Raw genomic sequence first — 24,111 nt, 5'->3', positions numbered from 1 at the left:
GACCTTGAGGCGGGAATCGAACCCGGGTCGCCACAAACACCGGAGTGCATTTGTCGGTGCACTTTCCACAACGCCATAGGCACCGACAAATCTTATTTAGTTTAATCAACTCTATATTTGTAAAGCAGAAATGCAGCTATTAGGCTGTAAAGAACTATACTGAGCATAAAATAATAGTTATGGACTGGTAATATAACATAGTTGAAAACACTTAAGCTGTGAATTTATTAAAAATACGACAGAGGTCGGCACAATAGCCTAGTGGTTAGCGCGTCGACATATGGTGCAGTAGCACGTCAGGGCGTCGCGAGTTCGAATCCCGGCTCGACGACATTTCCCTACCCTACCCCCCTCTCTCTCTCTCCAACTTCGCTTCCTGTCTAAATACTGTCCTATCTAATAAAGGCAAAATGGCCAAAAAATAAATCTAAAAAAAAAATAAAACACGACCGAGTCATTTTATATGCTGATTTTCTACATGCATTTTTAGGGTAATGTTAAAAAACAAAGTACTGCAGTATTACACAGTTAAGAAAATAAATCAATAAATATATACAGTGCTCAGCATATATAAGTACCCCCCTCACTAATCTCTCTTTTAAATTCATATTTTAAATAGGAAGCTCTACAATAGTATATTTGTGCATCAGTATTGAAGCCAAATCTGGAGCTTATCGAACAAAATAACTTACGATAACGGTCCAAAAAGAACTATTTCTTTGAAAAATTTAGTTGAAATTTTGTAGGTGGTATTTTTTTATTTTGCTTGAATTTAATTTTATTATTTTAATTTTATAACAATAATGTTTGGTGACTAAAATATTATTGTAATAAATATATCTGTTTAATAAATCTGTTTTGTTTAAATGCACCAAAATACACTGCCTATATTCACTGAGAAATGAAGAAACATATTCATTTTCAAAATAGGGTGTACTTCATTATGCTGAGCACTGTATATACACATACGCACTCGCGCACACTTAAAATATATATATTTTTTATTTTGGAATTTTTTTTATTGATGATTTTACTGTTTAATTAAATTTTTACAGTAATATGGTTAAACTACAACTGTAAAAGTTAAATTACAAAGTGCAACAAAATACTAAACATACTAAAGCATAAAATCTTTCAACTGTATAAAAAGTAATACAATAATAAAATAAATCATCTTATTTTACAGTAATACGATAAAAAGTTTTTAATTAATAAAGAGTAATAAAGAATGAAAAGATTTAGAAAAAAAAAAAATAATATAATTACACCAGTTAAACAAATGTCAATATTGAAAAACAGATGGTCAACCTGAGGTGGTCAAGTTCACATTTAGGAATTAATTAGATAAAAAGCCTAGTTTATGTACACATGGTATGTGATGATGGCACAATTATACAGTAATTAGAATCACAGTTTCATTTCACAGTAAATTGCTATAATAATAATAATAATAATAATTAATAATAATTAAAACAAAAATGTTAAGCATTCGTGAAAAGTATTTTGGGGTCAGACACTAATGAAAAGTGGCCATAAATCAGTTCCATCTTCCCTTTATTTGTAAATATGAGGCAGACATGCTTTTCCTTTCTTTCTTTTTTCCTCACAAGACTCACAGCAGAGCAACTGACACACATGTGAGAAACTTCTTCATTTCAGACAGTTCTGGGAAACAACATCTCTCTCTCACACACACACACACACACACACACACACACACACACACACACACACACACACATTCATTCATTCAGAGTCAAACATACAGACACACACAAGAGGTCTTCACAGAGGATTGGAGAACTTGGTACTATTTTAACAGCAGAGAAAGCCCTAAAGACTCAAACAATCATTCAGAGTCTTGCGCACACGTAGAAACTAGTGCCTGGTTTCATTTTCTACTGTGGTGTCCACCGGTGGTGGATGATCTGATATTTGTAGTGGTTTCTCTACATTAATCCATTTCTCAGCTCTTCACAGTCTCTGAGCTCTTTTGTAAAAAGCACTCTGGTCCATTCTCTTTGGGTTCAACACCGATTGTTGGATCCGTGAAGACCTCTACCACACACAAACAGACATGTACATACAGACACAGACACACTCAAATTTACAAACCCACACAGACAGACTAACAAACAGACACACTCAAATGGACACTCAAAACCAATGCACACACACACACACTCAAATGCACAAACCTACACAGACAGACAGACACAATCACACACTCAAATGGACACTCAAAACCAATGCACACACACACACACTCAAATGCACAAACCTACACAGACAGACAGACACAATCACACACTCAAATGGACACTCAAAACCAATGCACACACAAACACACACTAAAATTTACAAACCCACACAGACAAACAGACACAATCACACACTCAAATGAACACTCAAAACCAATGCACACACAAACACACACTAAAATTTACAAACCCACACAGACACACACTCAAACAAACACAAACACACACTCAAACAAACACACACACACACACACACACACACACACACACACACACACGCAAACAAACTCTAACACTTATGGGCCGTTTCCACTGAGTGGTACGGTACTATGTTTTTATGGCCGTTTCCACTGTCAAAAGGTACCTAAAAACGAACCGTACCGTACCATTTTTTGTGTACCCTTTCCAAAGGGAACTAGAAGCTAGATGCGTAGTCGAACGCTATTGGTTTACAGAGATACGTCACCAATTCAATTCCCCTTTATTTGTATAGCACTTTTACAATGTAGATTGTGTCAAAGCAGCTTCACATAAAAGGTCATAGTAAATTGAAACAGTGTCAGTTCAGTTTTCAGTGTTTAAGTTCAGTTGAGTTTAGCAAGTTATTTTGATACCAACTGACTTCCATAGTTTTTTTCCTATTATGGAAGTCAATTGGTGCCAGCAATATTCAAAATATATACTTTTGTGTTCAACAGAAACATATAAAACTACATAAAGGAGACTAAATGATGGGCGAACTATCCCAAGCAGGAGAATGAAATCAAAGGAAGCGCCATTTTTAAATAGACAGCCGAGACATTACACTGTAATAATATATACATATAATAACAAGCCATGGTCGACCCAAGCGCAAACAAACCTTGTCGTCGTCTTGATGAACAGCCACAAAGCCAAGAAGAAGAGTAGAGTCTATCTTGTTGTTGTTTATGAGGTCGTCTAAAAGCGCAATCGGTTTCACTTTCTCTACAGAGCTTTATTTGCGTCGATATATGAAATAATGAACTACTTGAGGTGATGATAATAATGTTCGTGTGATTATTGAAGCGCTTCTGACATCTGATATTTCAGACAGAGACAAACATGAGAGTGAAGCACGGAAAAACACACTCACAGCCAAACACACATTACATACAAACGCACGCACGCACATACACACACAGACCGTTGACACTGAACTCTCTCCTCCACTGCAGACTCTCGTCGATCATCTTTAAGGTGTCCTCCACTATGAAGTGTCTCCAGGTCAGGTATCCCTCCACCAGAGCATCATCACGAAACAGCTTCTCCACGTCTCTGCTGTCGTACTTCTCCTGACTCTCTTGTGCTGACAACACAATACAATACAATATTAATATTGACTCATACTTCCACCAATATCATATATTTATTCATTCATTCATTCATTCATTCACACATACTAGAGCTGCACAATATTGGAAAAAACTGATATTGTTTATATAGCAATATTGTTTTTGTCTGCGATTTATATTGCGATATAAATAATATATAAATATAATTCTAACACTATTTGGGAAAAAAAATAATAATTTTAGATCGATTAAGACTATTTTGCTGCGGCCGATCTGCATAAAATGTAAGAAACAAATTAGAAGCAGGGGTGGCACATTGGCTCAATGGTTAGCACTGTGGCCGCACAGCAAGAAGGTCACTGGTTTGAGTCCAGGGCCGGCTGGTTATTATTATCCCAACCTGATATTGCAGATCCTGCAATGTGACTATTGCAGATGTGCGCATTGCAATATTGATGCTTAAGCAATATATTGTGCAGCCCTAACACATCCAGTTCAAGTCAGAATTATTCGCATTGTTTAATATTTTTCCTTTATATTTTTCCCCCAATTTCTGTTTAAAGATTTTGTTCACCACATTTCTAATCATAACAGTTTTAATAACTCATCTCTAATAACTGATTTATTTTATCTTTGTCATGATGACAGTAAATAATATTAGACTAGATATTCTTCAAGACACTTCTATACAGCTTAAAGTGACATTTAAAGGCTTAACTAGGGTAATTAGGGTAAAGTTAGGGTAATTAGGCAAGTCATTGTATAACAGTGGTTTGTTCTGGAGACAATCCAAAACTAATATAGCTTAAGGGGCTAATATTATTGACCTTAAAATTGGTTAAAAACTATTAAAAACTGCTTTTATTCTAGCCGAAATAAAACAAATAAGACTTTCTCCAGAAGAACAAATATTATAGGAAATAATGTGAGAAATTTCCTGAATCTGTTCAACATCGTTTGGGAAATATTTGAAAAAGAATAAAAGGTATACTGGATGGTAAATAATTTTGTTTTTAACTGTATATTGATGCAGGATCATCTTATTTTGACAGATAAAGAGTAAAAATGCCGAGATGTGAATTATATTAATGCGCAAATCTATAATATTGCATAAATCATTCACAAATAAAGCAGCATTTCTATCCAATGAGCAACTAAAGACAATAAAATTATCACTTCCTGATAAACTGGAGCAAATATCAGAATATCAGACAAATAATAATCATATTCATAATATATAATTAAATATAATATTATTATTATTATTATTATTATTATTATTATTATTACTGCAGCACAGCTGTGTGTGTGTTGTATTAATCCTTCTTGTATCCTGCCCATAACTGTATATATTCCTATGGAAAAAATAGAGCGTATAAGTTTAAATTCTTATTTTGATAATTTCAGTAAAACATGAATATTTGATTTATTCTATAAGGTAAAATAAAAATACGGTAAATGAATGTTTTTTTTTCTTTCCCAGAAAATTACACCGTAAATTACACAAAGAAATATCCGTAAATAAGCAGTTTTCTGTAATTTGTGATTGATGTTTTTATCTTTCCCCATTTATTTCTGCTTTTGAATTGCATTATGGGGTCTTGATCTTTCTTCCAACAACTTTTTAACCTTAAAGTTTTTAAAAAGTGACTTTCATTGTCATTTGTTATAGTTTGCAGTGCTATATTGTCTAGGCTGGTGATGTATATTACGCTATGAAAACCTTGTAATAAACTCTAAACAGACTTATTTCTCTAGATATTATTTCTTATACATTATATTATCTCAAACGACTAATGTCAATTCAAGTCACTTTGTTAAACTATAGAGTTCAAACATCTCAAACGTCCACAGAGCAGAGATCAACATCCCATAATGCAATTCACAACCACAAACCCAAACACACAAAATATGGAAATATGGGTTCATTAACAGATGTTTTTACAGGGTTCTGTTATGGATATAATCAAGGTGGGTTTATTAACTACTAAGGCTATACAAGCATGATAAGATACAATATACAGATGTAGTTACTATGAACATATTATCCAGTTTAAACTGGGTAATAGATGTACTCTACAGCAGAAAAACTACGAACATATTTTACAGATGGATATGATCTGATCAATAAGTGTACAGTCAAGATGTAAAGTTACATATAATAGTGCAAATGGGTAGTGTGCAAAAGTGCATGGAAAATATAGCCTATATACTTTGACACAACTTTTTTCATTAGCAACAATTTTAAATCATTTATTCTACTAAAAATTGATTTCTTAACATTTTGTTGGTATTTTTGTTTTTGTTTAAATATTGATAAAAACATGGCAACGTTTTGTTATTGTGTGCAAATAATAAAACGCTTTAAATGACAATGTTGTACTTTAAATACGGAAGAAATGTCATCAGTGGTTTACAGTATATAAATGAGTTTTTTTCACTAAACACACAAGTATAATAATTGAGGTAAAGTTGTTTTTAAATTCACACATTCTGACTTTCTCCATAATAATACAATTTTAGAAAAGTACTCTTTGCAAAATCCTAATAGTGATATTAGATTAGCAATGCACAGCTATCAAAGCACAACATTGTTCACAGTCAATTAAATAGTGCAAATGTTGTTTTAAAGTCATAATTACATGTGATTTCAGTCTGAATATTTAAAGTACAATGATAAACAATACAGGGAGCGTGTCACAAGTTGTCACTGAACGAATATAAAACCAACTTTACCTCAATAGTATGCCATCAATTATAAAATCAGAGCATTTTCTAGTCTATTGTCTGTATATATAACCTTGCTTCATCTATATAAAATTGTATGTTAAGTAGTCAAAGAAATGTCAAAAAAGTATTTTTGCAAAGACTGTGAGACCAACCTTTGACTTTTGTACTATTTATTCCACAATAGTGAGTTTTATAAGAGCATATAAACAACATTATCACGAAAACATGACTTTAGCTGTTAGAGAATACTGCAATGGGCAGTGTGCAAAAGTGCATGGAAAATATATATATATATATATACACCTTTTAGACACGACAAATGTTATCATTGGCAGCAATTTTAAATTACATTTATTCCACTGAAAATTGATTTCTTAACATTTTGTTGGTACTGTTTTTTGCTTAATTATACAAGCATGACAACTTTGTTACTGTATGCAAATAAAAAAAATCCTTGTATTTTAAATATGAAAGAAATGTCATAAGTAGTTTACAGTATATACATTTGTTTTGCTTTTTTCACTAAACAAGTATACTATCAATTATTGAGGTAAAGATAGTTTTATATTCGCACATTCGTTCAGTGGCATTTATTGACATGCCCCCTCGATTGTTTACCATGGTACTTTGAATATTCGGTCAGAAATCGCATGCAAGTCTGATATAAAAACAACATTAGCACTATTTTTTGACTGAATAATATTGTACTTTGATAGTCATTTGTTGCTAATATGATTTCAATATTTAGAAATAGCAAAAACACTTTTCTGGAATTATATTATTGAGGATTAAGTCCGAATGTGTGAATTTAAAACCAACTTTACCTCAATATATCAATTGTAAAACTAGAGGAAGAGAGAATAGTCTATTGTCTGTGTATATAACCTTGCTTCATCTATATAAAATTGTATATGTTAAGTAGTCAAAGAACTTTTGCACTTTGTACTATTTATAAGAGCATATAAACAACATTATCACGAAAACATGACTTTAGCTGTTAGAGAATACTGCAATGGGCAGTGTGCAAAAGTGCATGGAGAAAAAAAAAATATATATATATATATATATATATATATATACTTTTTTGACAGGACAACATTTATCATTGGCAGCAATTTTAAATCACATTTATTCCACTGAAAATTGATTTCTTAACACTTTGTTGGTACTGTTTTTTGCTTAAAAATGTTTACTAACATGACAAATTTGTTACTGTACTGTTACATTTGTTTTGCTTTTTTCACTAAACAAGTATACTATCAATTATTGAGGTAAAGTTGGTTTTATATTCGCACATTCGTTCAATGCCACTTTGAATATTCGGTCTGAAATCGCATGCAAGTCTGATTTGAAAACAACATTAGCACTACTTTTTTGAATGAACAATACTGTATACTTGTACTTTGATAGTCATTTGTTGATATGATTTCAATATTTAGAATTAGCAAAAACACTTTTCTGAAATTACATTAAGGATAAAGTCCGAATGTGTGAATGTAAAACCAACTTTACCTCAATATATCAATTGTAAAACTAGAGGAAGAGAGAATAGTCTATTGTCTGTAACGTGTATATATAACCTTGTTTCATCTAACAGTGTATATGTAAGTAAGTACAGCCAAAAAAAATGTCAAAAAACTATTTATGTAAAGACTGTAAGACCAATTTTTGCACTTTGTATTATTTATTCCACAGTAGTATGACCATATAAACAACATTATCATAAAAACAGGACTTTAGCTGTCAGAACAAACGCAGGATTCAACAGCTGTGATATTAAATATTAAACTGGAAGCTTTGGAAAAGCACACATAATCCACTAAACTCGTACACGTCATTTCAGGTGTAATATGTGAATGAATATTGGTACATTTTGAGCTCATTAATGTGTCTTGTAAACAGTTGTGAACTTAGCGCTCTGCTAACTCACCTTCAACATACTCGCTTTTAAACCTCTGCCGTATTTCTTGGATCTTGATCTCGATGTCCTTTTGGAGAGATGTAAACAGTCATCATAAATCCATCCCAGATGAGAATAAAACACGAAATCCTGCTTTTGTTTCGCTGTCTAATTACCTGCTCTGATTCCGCCTGTCCTGCCTCCGCCATGATAGTGCGCGCTGTCAGTCAGCAGTGGTCTGATCTGCAGCGAGTTCCGTAGCGGACTCTGTGAAACTGGACACAAGGCGACGCCATGTTGGCTCTGACATATCAAACAAACCTTTGAACAGGCGCTCAGGGCGAGATAAAGTTCTGCTGATATGCTCTGGTAATTAAACACAAATAACTGCAATATGTGCTGAGTCTAAAAGCAGTCAAAGTCTCTGATAACATCACTTAGTCGTGAATCAGTGAATGAGCTGTTCGACTGTTCCTTTAAGAGATAACCGGAAGATGCACATAGCATGACGTACTGAAATGCGCGCGCACTTTGAGGAAAAGAAGCAGCGTGTAAGAAGAAGAAAAGTGTAATAAATAATCTTAAAGACATGCTGAGAAACGGTAAGAAACATGCTTGCGTTTTATAATAAGTTGTTGTTTGATTTAACACCAAATAAACCGTGGCGCGTTTTAGTTGCTATTATATTTGTTATTAAGTAGTGTCAGTTACATGTTTGGGTGTCAAACTACTCTTAAGTTGACTACTTAAGGTACTTCTTGTAAGACTTTACAAGAATGTTTATATAATTGATGTGAGTAGTCTGCAATACAGTTGTTTATTTGTCTGGATGTATAAGTAAGCTTTTCTCGCTCTACACTGTCACCTTTACTGTATATAAACCATTATACAACAGATCTACTGAATGCTGGATTCTGATTGGCTGATGATAACTCTAAGGTGTTTGGTTATTGTCAGATAAACACACAGCTAAAGTAGTTCCGGCAGGATTTGCGCACATTACAGCTCCATATCACTCCGCTGAATGATTAGAGTTATTCACAGCTACAACAGTCTGAAATTACATCAGAACACAACAGGAGGAGATGTGGAGGACACTAGTGCTTACACACGTAAGGAGACGTTTGAGGAGGACAAACACCTGACTAATACACTCTCAGATACAACACCTGAACAGTGGAGCACCAAATAACACACTCCGTGCTGGTGAATTATTAGAAAATAATGCACACCTGAGCAGGGGCGATTTTAGGATTTTAATTTTAGGGGGGGGGCTCAGCTCCTTATAGGGTAAAATTTTTTATATATATATATATATATATATATATATATATATATATATATATATATAAAGCCTGATATTACATTTATAAGTAGTAATTTAATAGTAATACACTTAAAAATGGTTGTTTATTATGGGTTGTATACTAGTATTCCACTGTATTACATAGACAGGCAATGCCATGAGTTCTGAATAAGCCAAGTAAGCTCAGCCCACCTGTTTACTGTAGTAAAAACCACTTTCTATATACTCTAGTGCTTTTTTGTTTCCATGTGTTAAGTAAATAAACTGCCACTTTATAAATGACACACTGTACATATAATATATATATTTTTTAATTTACAGGCGTGAATATTTCACAATCTGAATGCTAATCATAAATAAGAAATACTTTTTTAGTACTAGACAACACTTGATGTTTCTGTCTCTTGTCAGTGACTCAGTGACAGTTAAAGCGAGTACATTCACTAGGTGGTTCTGTCACCGTGTTTAACCCTTTCTGTGAAAGACTGTATGGTATAGTTATTGCTACACGAGCTGTAAAGTGTTTAATATTGGTAGTTCATCTTGAAATAAAAATAGCGAAATGTTCATTAAGAGTTACATTTTTCGCTGGAGGAAACATCTGCGCTTATGAGGTGAAAACCCGACTGCTCCTCTGTGACATTGGGATACAGGTGATACAAGATTATCTATATCAAAGAACTGCAAATCAGCAGTTATTATAACAATTTATCAATAAACACACGCTTCGTTCCCTCGCTGTCCACGGCTGTTTTTTGCTGATCAAATGAAAAACAAAAGACGAGGAGGAGCCAAACTCTGCCGCTGTGTTCTTATAAATTTTAAAGGGGACTGAGACGATAATTAAGTGTACAGTTTGTAACGACCTGCGTACGGAGCAATATGGATAGCCCTAAAAATGAACAAAGTTTGCAAAGATGATTTTCCCTCAGTAGTAGTTTATTGCCCAGAAAATAAGTATACTGTCCTTTACAAGCTAAATGCCACACCCAGGGTTACTGAAGAAAAGGGAAATAAACGGAGCAACAGAGTACATTACCCTCACATACATGCAGGGGCTCGTGTCTAATGCAACCATAGCAACAACATAAAAAAGGGTGCATGCTCTTAAAGGGGCCATACACCTTACGTGTTACAAGTTCATGAGCTAATCGCAAAAGTTTTAGGGGGGCTGAGTAGAAATATGCAGCCCCCCTAAAATAGGCCTAGCAAAGGCCATGCACCTGAGGAGTAACAGACCACTTTAGCACCTTTGGTGTGCATTATTTCATTATAATTCTACACCCCATAATCAATAATTCCTTACATTAAGTTTTAATAACATTTTATTTAGCTTGAAGCTCTTTGTCATTTTGGTTCGTTAAATAAACTCTTCAGTGTCTAATATTTAGATATTTTTTCTTTTCTGATTCTATTTCTCATATCAGGTTTTTTATTATTGATTCTGAACTCACTGTGAGCTCAAAACCTGCTTTTTTGAGTCTGAACAGAACAACAAAACTTTAACACTAAAGAAACTCCGTCCGCACCAGAAGTGTTTAGTAAATTCATCTTATCCAGTAAATGATTTGCAAAAAGTTCTGGAAGTTTAACCAAAAAATAAATAAATGAATATCTCTCTTGTTGTTTCTCTCTCTCTCCAGCTCATCATTTGTCTTGACTTTCTGAACAGTGGCTTTAGCTGTGTAAAATGTAGTATAAGCTGAATAAATCAGTCTCTGGTCCATTGACTCATTATAGAGCTGCAGGTTAATTATATTTATATGAATATTATAACTTTAACTGTTTAAAGCTATTAGTTACTAGTTAATTAGTTAAAGCTATTAGTAATTAATATAGTTATGGTAACTAATAACCTGAACTTTTCTGATTTTGACTGTAATGCTATAATGTGCACCTTTTGTGGAGCTGCTTTGGAACAATAATTATTGTGGAAAGCGCTACACAAATATCCTTGAATTGAAGTGAATTGAAAATAATGCACACCTGACATCTAACAGACCGTCCGCGTCACTGCTATTGACCAATAATTCAACAGCTCATCGTTAGTTATTTTGTATTTAAAATCTGACATTTTATTTTTGTATTTTTTATTTAAAATCTGACATTTTGTTTGTTCTGTCATTTTAGTTTTTGTTAAACCCTTCAGTTTCTAATAATTAGATGTTTTTTTACTTATAATTTGTATATTATTGCTCATAAACTCACTATGAACTCAACACCAAAACATCAAAATAATAAAAACTTTGACTGCAGAGAAACTCAATCTATTTGTTTAAATTGAAATGTATTATCTTACTATTCCTGAAGATATTTGGTGCCCAAACACTTATAACTGTTTAATAAAATTCTTTTGTTTGAATGCATCAAAAATATGATCAATATTTACTGAGAAATGGATGAAAATATTCATTTTCAAAAGGTGGTCCCTCATTAATGTTAAACACTGTATAAAAGATGTAGATGGTATGGAAACATGTGCTTTGCACTAAAACAGTAATCTTTATATCTTTAATGTTATAGCATTTTAAAATAACAGCATTTGAACTGAATACACTTTAACCCTTGTGTGCTGTTGGGTCGTTTTCATCCACTCTGGGCTGATTTTGAGTCTTAGTTTGGCCACAACTTTCTCTGTGTTTCAGCAAATGTGAGGATTTTTGCTGACAAATCTTATTGTGATGCATATTCTAGGAAATTATTAAAAAAATTAACAATACACTAAACAAAGACTCCCTTTTGGTGATGTTGGTGCTGTTTTTGCCCCATTATAATCACATTTTTTGATTGTAAAGTCATGACAGCATATAATAATCATGCATTCTTGATTGCTGCTGGTTTTCCCTGATGGGAAGAGGGACAGCTTGCCATTTTTACTGTGTAGATTCCCGCTTTTATATGGAGTATTGTGTGTGTGTGTGTGTGTGTGTGTGTGTGTGTGTGTGTGTGTGTGTGTGTGTGTGTGTGTGTGTGAGTGAGAGAGAGAGAGAGACCCCTTGCACACTTATCTTGATATGTCTGAGAAACTCAAAATAAGCCTCTCAGAACACAGTAAACACAGTAAGTGTATTTCTACACACACACACACACACACTATAATCTTCTCTTTTACTCCACTGAACTCCATATAAAAGACAGAAACTCTTATGCACAGGCCTAAAGTGTTAATGCTGCCAACTGGGTTCTGGCAATTACAGGATTCTGGTAATCCAGCCCCCCCTCTATATTCAAGATCTTTTACATGGTCGCTCCTGTGGTCGGTCTCTGAGGTCTTCTGGCAAAGACCTTTTAGCCATTCCCAGAACTCGTCTTAAGACTAAAGGTGACCGTGTCTTCTGTGTTGTGGCCCCGAGGCTCTGGAACTCTCTCTGTCTAACTCTGGGATCAGTTTAACTTGAAAAACAAACCTTTAAAGACAAATCTTTTTGGTCAAGCTTTTAGTTAACAGTATGGTGAGCTGGTTTTACATTGGTGTTTCTGTTCTTGGATTTTTAACTTGTTTTATTGTTTTCTTTTATCGATATGTTTTCTTTCACCTGTTTCTTGGTTTTCTTTTATTGTAAAGCACTTTGTGACTTATTGGGGCCTATCATACATGCCTGGTCAGTACCTGGACGTGAGACCACATGGGAATACTAGGTTGCTTTTGGAAGTGGTGTTAGTGAAGCCAGCAGGGGCGCTCAACCTGCGATCTGTGTGAGACCTAGAGCCCCAGTATAGTGAAGGGGACACCATACTGTCAGTGAGCGCCATCTTTTGGATGAGACGTTAAATCAAGGTCCTGACTCTCATTAAAAATCCCATGGCACTTCTCGTAAAAGAGTAGGGGTGTAACCCCAGTGTTCTGGCCAAAGCCTCTCTATTGGCCCTTACGATCATGGCCTCCCAATCATCCCCATCCACTGAATTTTCTCTATCACTGTCTCTTCACTCCACCTATAGCTGGTGTGTGGTGAGTGCGCTGGCGCCGTTGTCCTCTGGCTGCGGTCACATCATCCAAGTGGATGCTGCACACTGGTGGTAGAGTGGAAAGACCCCCCTCGTTATTGTGAAGCGCTTTGGGTGTATGGCCATACACAATAAATGTGCTATATAAATACACGTTACCTTTACATACAGTCAGCGCAATTAGGCGCAAGATGTGTTTGGCGTGATTTGTTGCTGTTTTCAGACCAGCGCAACAGTAATTTTCCTGCTTTGCGCCACGTTGTTTAAATAGCAAATCCATTTGCGCCGCTTTGTGGACTCATGGGTGGGTTAGTCTAGAAAAGAGGTGGGCTAAGGCGCATTGTTGGCGCATTGCTATTTTGAGGAACTAAAATAGACTGTGCAATAGACCAGCTGAAAGCAGGTCTAAAGTTTAGCGCAGAGCGCATTAGGTGTGTGCCTTAAACGCGTACACATTGCGGTACATCCTATGTGTATTAAGCAACAGGCAAATATCTTTACAAGTGAAAATTAATAAAAGGATTAACATGTTACAAACATTATTATTTCCTACATAAATATAAACACCACTGCCTCCATGCCTGCTTCACCTCGGGGGGCTTTTTCAGTTTATTCAAGATAATCTGCATCAGTATAATGTTATTATTATCAGCAGTATTATTGATTATCTGCAGATTTATATCTGTTTTAATAAACACAAGTGTAGATTTGTCCAGCTGTGGGGTTTTGGAGACATATTAGGATATAACTCAGTTGTTTGACCACACTTCATTATTATTGTTCATTTATTCCTTTGCTGGAGATTAGAACTGAATTTAAAAATAGTTTTGATACAAATCTTTGCGCTTAACAAAGGAAAATAATTATTTAGGCTAATGGATATCTTCAGCAGAGTTTGTACAACACTGTTTCCTTATCCACCAAAGAGAGAAATTAAAGAGGCTGAGTGGAGGAGGCTCGTTCTTTATCCTCGTGCTGCAGATGCTCTGTTTCACTGTTTTCTCGCTAGTGAAGTGTTCAGTTTTTACACTTACAAAGTCCAACATGTGAATAGCAAATGTGCCATAGCACGACACAACTGACTCTTAAAGGGAATGAGAGATGAGACTGATTATGCTCAAAACACATCCAGAACTCATTAAGAGAATAAGCACAACCCTGTTAGACCATGCTTCCAGGCGTAAACTGTGTTTTTCCGTCCTTAAATTAGCAAAAGTAGATTGACGCCCTTAATGCTTTAGCACCGTGCGCTTTAGACTGTGCCTAGATCGTTACAATAGAGCCCAATGTCTGCGAAAGGTGCTATATGAATAAACTTTTACTTACTTACTAATTCTGTTGTTTTTCGTTACAACTAGCCAGGGGGCTTTATAGCAGGCTACTTTAGGATAGGTTTAATAATGTATACTCTTACTAAACCGCAATGAGCATTCACTTAAAACTGTTGAATATTTGATTGACACTAGTGCTAATTAATAAATGGCATCACCTTCATTGCATAAACATAGACCAGAAAATTATATAATAATATAATTATAAAAAAGAATATAATTATTATTTTATTATTATTATTATTATTATTATTATTATTATTATTATTATTATTATTATTATTATATTACATTTCATATTTTGATATATTTTATTGCATTTGATAATAATAATACCAATAACAATAATAATAATAAATTGTTGTTGTTATTATTGTTATTATTATTATTATTATTATTATTATTATTGTTATTTATTTTTTATTTTTTATTATTATGATTCAGCATTGTATTAGTATTATTATTTATTATGTAATTTATACATTTCAACATTTTAATATTATTTTTATTGCATTTAATAATAATAATTAATATTAATGATAATAATAATAATAATAATAATAATAATTATTATTATTATTATTATTATTATTATTATTATTATTATTATAATTATTATTATTATTTATGTAAATTATACATTTAAATATTTGAATATGATTTTTATAGCATATAATAATAATAATAATAATAATAATAATAATAATAATAATAATAATAATAATAACAATTATTATTATTATTATTATTATGATTATTATTATTATTATTATTAAATGACTGATCATTTATTGCAGTGTTAAATCAGCTCAGCTCAGCTCAGAAAATAGTATGAAAAACACACATATAATAAAAGTGAGATAATAATCTTACATACAATCAAAAAATGTCCTTTACAATGGAAGTCAATGGTGCAAAAACAGCCACCAACATAACCAAAGGGGAGTCAACTTGAAGAGTGCACAAGGGTTAAACAGTGTACTTATTCACAGAAAAACTAAAATATCACAATGCCAGTTTTTTCCAATAATGCACAGCCCTAATTTCAAATGTTTTAATATACATCTTTTTTTCTTATCTCCAGCTTGATTTAACAACACAATGGCAGCAGAGCGGCAGATCAAAATGCTTGCGTTTGGAGGAGATGTGCTGGTTTTCCAGAGCAAGGCTTTGAGCACAAAAGCCCGCGGCTCTGAGGTTTCCTTCTGCCGTTTCTCCTTCAACCAAGACTCGCAGACATTCTCCATTACAGAGCGAGACTCCATTCACAAAGACAACTCTGCGGAGATCGAGATTATTCACTGCTGTGCAGCTCTGGATCAACACAAACGACAAAAAGTGCCTTGCGTTTTACTGCGGCTGTGCAAAAAGAGAGCATCTGCTTTTAAATACCTGCTGTACTCCATATGCACTGATGTGAAGCTTCATGCGGAGTTTGTGTTAATGCACCAAATTAGGGATGGGATTTCAATACTACAAGGCCCTACGTTAATATGGAGACATGACAATTTGGTTTACTGTGCATCTTTGAAGGATGGAGGAGTGAAGGAAGTGCAAATTCCACTTACGGTCAAATTTATGCATGAACTTCCCAGAAAAATAGCACCATCTAAAGTGCACAACATGCTTCATTTCATTGAAGATGCACAGATATTAGATGCTGCATGCCTTGTTGCTGATGCGTACAGATCTGTGCTGCAATGCATGATGGTTTTGTCTGCGGAAGATGTGCATGGAGTTTTAAAATCAGCCGTTTTGGCGGCCACAAGCATGAAGCAGCTGGTTTATTTTGAGGACGGTCTTCCTCGGGATGTGTGCGTTCTTCCATACGAGCGGCCGATGGATATTCAGATTCTTCACACGCTGAAAAACGAGTGTCTTATTGCGCTGAGCTTCGATCAGGGGCACGTCTGCGCGGTATGGAAGAACACTTTCCAGGTCAGTGATGCTTCCTGAAGTGTTTTAAGGGTTAGTTCACTCAGAAATAAACATTAGCACATGATTTGCTCATGCTGTATGTGCTTGACTGGATTGCTCTGAATAAAAAAAACTCAAATTTATTTATAAAACTGTGTATGCAAACTTTTGGTGCTATATTTGTTCTTTTAAGAGACCAACATAAAGCATTTATTAATAATATTATTTGTAAATTAATTACATTTAGTATTTTTTAAAATTCATTTGACTTATTTAATATTTATTTGTTCATATATTCATTCATTCACTTAATTAATCATTCATTTATTGTTTCAGTTTGTTTGTGGACTTATTTTGTTTATTAATAATTCATTCATAATTAATATTATTAAATAATAATAATAATTATTAATATATTCAAGGTGACGCAGTGGCGCAGTAGGTAGTGCTGTTGCCTCACAGCAAGAAGGTCGCTGGTTGGTACCTCGGCTGGGTCAGTTGGCGTTTCTGTGTGGAGTTTGCATGTTCTCCCCGTATTCGTGTGGGTTTCCTCCGGGTGCTCCGATTTCCCCCACCGCTCTATAAGTGAATTGGGGAGGCTAATTTGTCCGGGGTGTATGAGTGTGCATGAGTGTTTCCCAGTGATGGATTGCAGCTGGAAGGGCATCCGCTGCGTAAAACATGTGCTGGATAAGTTGGCAGTTCATTCCGCTGTGGCGTCCCCGGATTAATAAAGGGACTGAGCCGAAAAGAAAATGAATGAAAGAATGAATATATTATATTATTTTATTATTATTATATTATTTGAATGGAGATTGTGAATGCATACTCACAAAAATAAATGAAATTAAATTAAATAAGTGGGTGTGTGAGTGAATGAATAAATGACTGGGTGAATAAATAAACAAGTAAACGAATGAATAAAAATGAGTGAATGAATGAATAAATTTATTAATTTATTAATAAATAAATGAAAAGATTTATTATTGGATGAATTAACTAAAAAAATAAACGAGTGCATGAATAAACTGAATGAGTAAATAAGTAAATGAATACACTTTAACTGAATGAATAAATGAATTAATAAAATCAACGAGAAAGTGAATACATAAATTAATGAATGAATAAGCATATAAATGAGTGAATGAATGAATCAATCAATAAACAAAAGATAAATAAGTGCACGGATGAACTGAACAAATAAATTAATGAATGATTAAATAATTAGGTGAATGAATATTATATGAGTGAATGAAAAAATAAAAATAAGCATATGAACAAATTAATAATTGAATGAATGAATGATTAAATAAGTGAATTGATGTATTGTGTAAATGAGTGAATGAATATTTAAAATAAGTAAGTGTATGAACAAATTAATAATTGAATAAATGAATGAATGAATGATTAAATAAGTGAATGGATGGATAATGTGTAAATGAGTGAATGAATAAATAAATAAAATAAATAAATGTATGAACAAATTAATAATTTAATGAATGAATGATAAACTCCAAATACAAACCATGTGTAGTATGCATAAAAAACAATTACAAAACGCATATAATTATATCTTTTATGCAACTTCAATATATTTAACATGTATTGAAGAGGTAAAAAGAATTGCTACATAGGATAAATCTTTACATAAGCTAATACTCATAAATCTAATCAAGAATTAAATATGTAAGTTTGACACCCAATGGTTGAGCTAGGTATTGCACACCTTGTTCAAAACACACGTAAGCGCAGGTTGCCAGATTGAGGACACCAACAGGAGCGTGCCTCACTGTCGAGCCCAAACGCTGATTTAAACCGTGTTCTAACTAAAAGCAACGGCACGTGATAGAAGGAATATTTTCCATATTCAACTGAGTTTTTGTCCTAACCAACACCTGAAATTGATATATTAGAAACGGATTCTATTACTCACAGCTGAACAACAGAAAACTGACAATGATCAGCTCAGGTACACCTCATCTGCTTTATTCAGTGTTAAAGTGAGTCTGAATGCTATTTTACATCACATTTATTGCTATACTACTGAAAGCAGCAGCAGATAGTTCACCTCAGATATGTAAAATAAAATAAACCGTCTGAAACTGAACTTTAGAGCTGTGACTCAGTGCAAACCAACACATATCAGTGATTCAGCATCTACATTTAATCATGTTAAAGAGGTTTAATGTGTATTAAACAGATTATAAACCGTAGCATTTTGCTGGGGTGCAGTGAGTGCACTATTCTGTGCTTCTGAATGGCTGTATTTACATTTATGTCCTGTTTCTTATGGTGCAAACAGCCAAATTACTCATCACTGCATATCTCCTCATGTAGCGTGTTGTTATGACACCTAATGGTTACGTTCTAAATATGTATATGATTAGCTAATTAATAACCTTCTGTGGAACTCTGAATCTGCATCTTATATTTGAGACTGCTTCTGTCCACCGGAGATTGCATTTCGGTCATGGACACACACTCTGAGAGCCTTCCTGACTGAATGAATGATTGAAATATTCTGTTTTCCACCAAGGCACCAGGGCACCAGGGTGCTGAAATATATTTGGCTAAACTGGCAGTGGGTGGGTTAAATGACCAAAACAATGATAGCCGTTCTGGCGCGTAATGCACATGTTCAAAGCAGAATATCTGACTTCAGCATCTGTTTTTCAGATAATCAAGAAAGTTCACTGAGCATGTTTCTGAATGTCTGCACACATACTATGGTGTGTTTATGATTTAGAAGAGTCAAAAACGTACACACAGCAGCTTTAACGTCTACATGAACTTTAGGAAAAGGAAAACTTGAGAACTGACAAGTAAATTAATCTGTGAATGTGCTTTAAAATCATTCTGGATTGCTCTGGCATCATGTTATTATCACTGGAATATCTCTCTTGCACATAAACACACACACATTTGAAAACATTAAAGTCTTAAATAGATGAAGTTTCTGAAATACTGAATAAATACTTTATACGTCCCGTCGGTCATCGAGTTTACTGTACAGCACTGACAGAGGATATAAAGCTCTGTATTTAAAGGTTAACTCATATATTTCAAAGGAAAAGAAAAATGTCAGCTTATATATTATCTGTGATGAAGCATCGCTGCGTTTGCTAATCCAGGAGCTTTAGAAGTGCAGATATTTAAGAAAACATTTATGTCTTATACTGTATGTTTGTGCTAAAAATGCATGAACGTCGAATGTTTTCCATATACTAGTCTAATGACACAAAATGCACGAGGAAAAAGAGCTTTAAAGCCACTAATGCAGTATTTATGATGACGTTAAATGTTGCACTATTGGTAAAGAAATTTAAATCTATTTATTTTAGTGTGTCTTGGTATTTAGTTGGCTCATAAAAAGGTTTATACCTTAATAAATGCTGTTTATCTTTCTAAAAAAATAATAATTTCTAATGTGTCTTTGGTGTAAACTAAATTATTTATTATTGTTTTAAATAAGAGCTGAATATTCTGAAAGATATCATAGAGATTTACTTTTTAGACATAGGCAAAGCATGTGTAAGGCTGGGGAAGGCTTAGCCTCCCCCTGGCCAGAGGACACAGAGATAGCAGCAAAGAAAAAAAACTGCATTGAAAACATGTAATGGGTGTAAGGGGGAATATGAATGTAATGTAATGTTGATGATTAACACAACACTTCAGCTATTGTAAGTTTGTCAGTCAAATTTAAAGTCCCCCTCCGCACAAAAATGGAACACTCCAACCCTGCACGTTGCACTGATGAGCGCTGTTCATTACTGGAGTTAGCAGCTGCTCTGAAAACCAAACCAAAAGTGCTGGCCAGCGGACTATTCTGATATGCTGGTCAAGGACATAAATAAAACAACAAATGAGTATTGCGAGAGGGGTATAATAATATATTACACTGGTTTAATTTGTTTTCAGCATTAAATGAAATTGGTAGTTTCGTTGTAAGGTAGTCTAGCCTATAATCTTGTTTAGGCAATCATTTGGAGTTTTATTTTAAAGGTCAAATATTTATTGCTGAATTACAAGTTTGGTTTTTGATTGGCCTCGTGAAAAAGAGAATGATTTCGTATTCTCAGGGCCGGCGTGTCCAGAGGCGACCTATAGGTGGTAGAATAGTAAGGGCTGCGTCCGCGATGATGAATTTTCTTCAGAGTCACACGACGAGAGTCATGAATGTCTTCAGAGTCAAACAATCCTTCAGAAATCACTCTAATATTATTATTATTCTTTTATTATTATTACTTACAAATTTTTTATTATTGGTAATAGTAATAAAAGCAACAAGGAGTAATACTTTCATTTGAAACATACATAAAGTAATAAATAAATATTTAATTTAAATAATTTTGAAGTATTTAACAATTTTTTTAAATATTTAATAAATGCCGTCTTGATGAACAGAATAGTTTTAATTCGATTTTTAAATAAAATGTGAATGCATTTTTGTCAATCCCCAACACAATCTCACGGCAATTCGTTACTTTTTTATTTAGTGGCTAATTCGTTTGAATTCGTAAGATCTAAATTGTACAATTTAGTACGATTTGCTCATCCCCCAATGACGGTTGGGTTTAGGGGTGCAATCGCATGGGATCTGCACCAATCGGTTGGTCCAAGATCGCCTGAACACTGAAAAAAATTATTCAAAGATGATTCCTTGGATTTACTTAATTTTTTTACGTTAAGTGATTGTAAACAATTTATTTTTGTTGAATTTAAACAAACAAACTAAGTTGAACATTATTAAATTTAATTTGTTTGTTTAAATTCAACACAAATAAATTGTTTGCAACAGTTTTGCATGCAACACTTTTTTTCAGTGATTGAGGTGGTCTCGGCTCGATTGAGCAGATCGATTGTAGTGAGAAAACAAAACGATCCAACAAACTAACAAACCAGGCTATATCACAGTGCATAATGGTTGTGTAATAGACATACAAAGAGAGAAATATGAGCAGGGTGGGATGTCATTTCTACCGGCAAATGCGTTTCATGTCTAACACGAAAGTGAAAACATGCTGAAATATTACCTAGTGCTGTTTATCTGTTAGGAAAATTGACCGAAGTTACCATCTAATAATTATCCGTATTTTAATCTTATAATAGTTTGTATTGGGCCTGTTGTTTTGTTCATTTCTGCACCGTCACCACGAAAGAAAGATCCACTTTGATCTGCTTCATGATCTGACAGCAGTCCCAGTGTTGTGACAAGAGATGCACCCCTGCGGTAAAATGCAGACACCCCCTTCTTAGACTTTCATTAACATTCTTAGTCTACATTTTAATAAAAATCAAAGGCCATAATTGATTAAAATGCAGGCTAATATGAGTATAATTTTGATGGATCAAGCAAGAACAAGTGAAATGCATTTTAAAACTAGGTTTACAAATAAATGAAAAATTAAAATATTGCCTGTAGTCTAGACTGATGTAATGAGCCTGTTTCTAAACTAAACCACACATTTAACAACTCGCTTTAATTAATCTAATCAGTATTGTATTTAAATTAAATCTATTTATTTAAATATATATCTTCTGTAAGATAAAGGTTCCATTCATGAAACTCACCTCAGTCACTGTCATTAGTTTTCATAACTTTATTATTAATAAAAAAAATTAAGTTAATAAATGCAAATTTCATGGGGGGGGGGTGCAATTTACAGCAGGGGTAGATTTCTTAGCACAACACTGGTTCATCTGTTATTTCTCTCTATAATGTGAGCCTATAATGCAGAATTCTAGCCAATGTTTTTTAGTAGAAATTCAATAGATAGATTTTTACAGAACTTGACAACTGAAATGAGGCTCTGTATGAGAAAGTCTGACCTCTCTGATTTATGTCTCTGGGTGGCAATAAATATTTTTAGCTTATAATATATACACTGTAAAAAAATCTGTTATTTTCCATTTTTTCCCTTAAATTACAGACATTTACCATAAAATAAAAGACATTAAATTACAGATATTTCCTTGAATTCAAGTTTCTGGTAGATTTTTGTAATTTACCATCTGTTATTTTACTTTTTCTTCCCCCCCCCCCGCCACCCCAGCTGTCGAAAAATAAATAAATAAATAAAAAAATAAAATTTTATATTTATATATATATATATATATATGCTGAATAAAAAGTGTATGTATACAATTATACTTTTGACACATTATTTAAAATATGTGGCTAAGAAATAGCTATTAACTTCTTTGTTTTGGTGGGGCCAGTGAAAATTTTGCCAGGGCAAGTAAAAATCTGAACCACTGGCCCAATCGGGCCAGTAGAAAAAATCCTTAGCGTTGAACCCTGCAAACGATTCTGTTTTTTAATTAATGCTGTTCTTTTCATTATTGAGTCTATCTGTAAATACATAAAATCTGTATGATGTTGCAGATTATGAGTTTTCAACACTGATAATAATCAGAAATGTTTCTTTGTGAAGTTCCCTGTTGTGTTGTTGTTGTGTTTTTGTTTGTGTGTGTGTGTGTGTGTGTGTGTGTTTGTTTGTTTGTGCACACAGCCAAAATACAGTTTGTACAGTATAAAATAATGTTATGTCCTCACAATTCACAAAAACAAACCTCTCTTTGTACATGTGTGTCTGTGCGCGTGTGTGCATGTATGCATATGTGTGTGCGTGTGTCTGCGTGCATGTGCCTGTGTATGTTTGCATGTGTGTCCGTGTGCATGTCTGTTGGCGTGTATGCTTGCATGTGTGTGTATTTTGTTTACGTGTGTATGTGTGTGTTTGTGTCTGTCTGTGCGTGCGCATGCGCGCGCTCGTGTGTGTGTGTGTGTGTGTGTGTGTGTGTGTGTGTGTGTGTGTGTGTGTGTGTGTGTGTGTGTGTGTGTGTGTGCGTGCATTTGTGTATGTATGTGTTTTGTGTGTATGCGTGTGTGTGTTCTGTGTGTGTATCTGTGTGTTCGCATGCATGTGTGTCTGTCTGTGCATTTGTGTGTGTGTGTGTGTGTGTGTGTGTGTATCAGGTGGTCTGCTGCTGGTCTGCGGTTCATCTTCTGCTGGTGGAAGATTTTCTGCGCTGTGGCTCTGATCAGATGCTCCTGCTGTTTGAGGACTGCAGCTCATCAGAGCAGATCAACACCTTCCTCCTGACGGATCTGTGCGGCGTCACACACTCGGTGCGTCTGCTTCACCTTTACACTCTCTTTACACTGCTCTCTGCATACGTCTCTGAGTCTATATGTGCCCAGGAGTGATCTATTCAATATGCTGCTGAATGCTGGAATCTGATTGGCTCATGAAAACTCTAAGGTGTTTGGTTATTGTCAGATAAACACACAGCTAAAGTAGTTCCGGCAGGTTTTGAGTGCTTCACAGCTTCATATCACTCCACTGAATGATTAGAGTTATTTCACAGCTACAGCAGTCAGAAATCACATCAGAACACAACA

The 24,111-nt window shown here is 34.2% G+C and overlaps 2 protein-coding genes across 2 annotated transcripts in view; one reads left to right on the top strand and one right to left on the bottom strand.

Moving 5' to 3' along the window:
* mospd2 (motile sperm domain containing 2) overlaps positions 1-8,583 on the bottom strand; it is a 57,871-nt gene extending 49,288 nt beyond the window's left edge. The window contains exons 1-3 of the mRNA XM_056466001.1: positions 8,381-8,583; positions 8,235-8,292; positions 3,427-3,588 (exon numbers count right to left, since the gene is read on the bottom strand). Of these exons, the coding sequence (XP_056321976.1) occupies positions 3,427-3,588; positions 8,235-8,292; positions 8,381-8,413 (253 nt within the window). The 5' untranslated portion in view covers positions 8,414-8,583. The remainder of the gene's footprint in view (positions 1-3,426; positions 3,589-8,234; positions 8,293-8,380) is intronic.
* Positions 8,584-8,723: 140 nt separating this feature from the next.
* The window catches only part of fancb (FA complementation group B), a 41,492-nt gene continuing 26,104 nt past the window's right edge, over positions 8,724-24,111 (top strand). Inside the window, exons 1-3 of the mRNA XM_056464624.1 lie at positions 8,724-8,806; positions 15,874-16,727; positions 23,686-23,838. Of these exons, the coding sequence (XP_056320599.1) occupies positions 15,891-16,727; positions 23,686-23,838 (990 nt within the window). The 5' untranslated portion in view covers positions 8,724-8,806; positions 15,874-15,890. The remainder of the gene's footprint in view (positions 8,807-15,873; positions 16,728-23,685; positions 23,839-24,111) is intronic.

This window comes from Danio aesculapii, chromosome 9, assembly GCF_903798145.1.
Source record: "Danio aesculapii chromosome 9, fDanAes4.1, whole genome shotgun sequence".
Taxonomy (NCBI): Eukaryota; Metazoa; Chordata; class Actinopteri; order Cypriniformes; family Danionidae; genus Danio; species Danio aesculapii.
The sequence above is the reverse complement of the archived record's forward strand: the minus strand, read 5'-3'. Positions and strand labels throughout refer to the sequence as shown.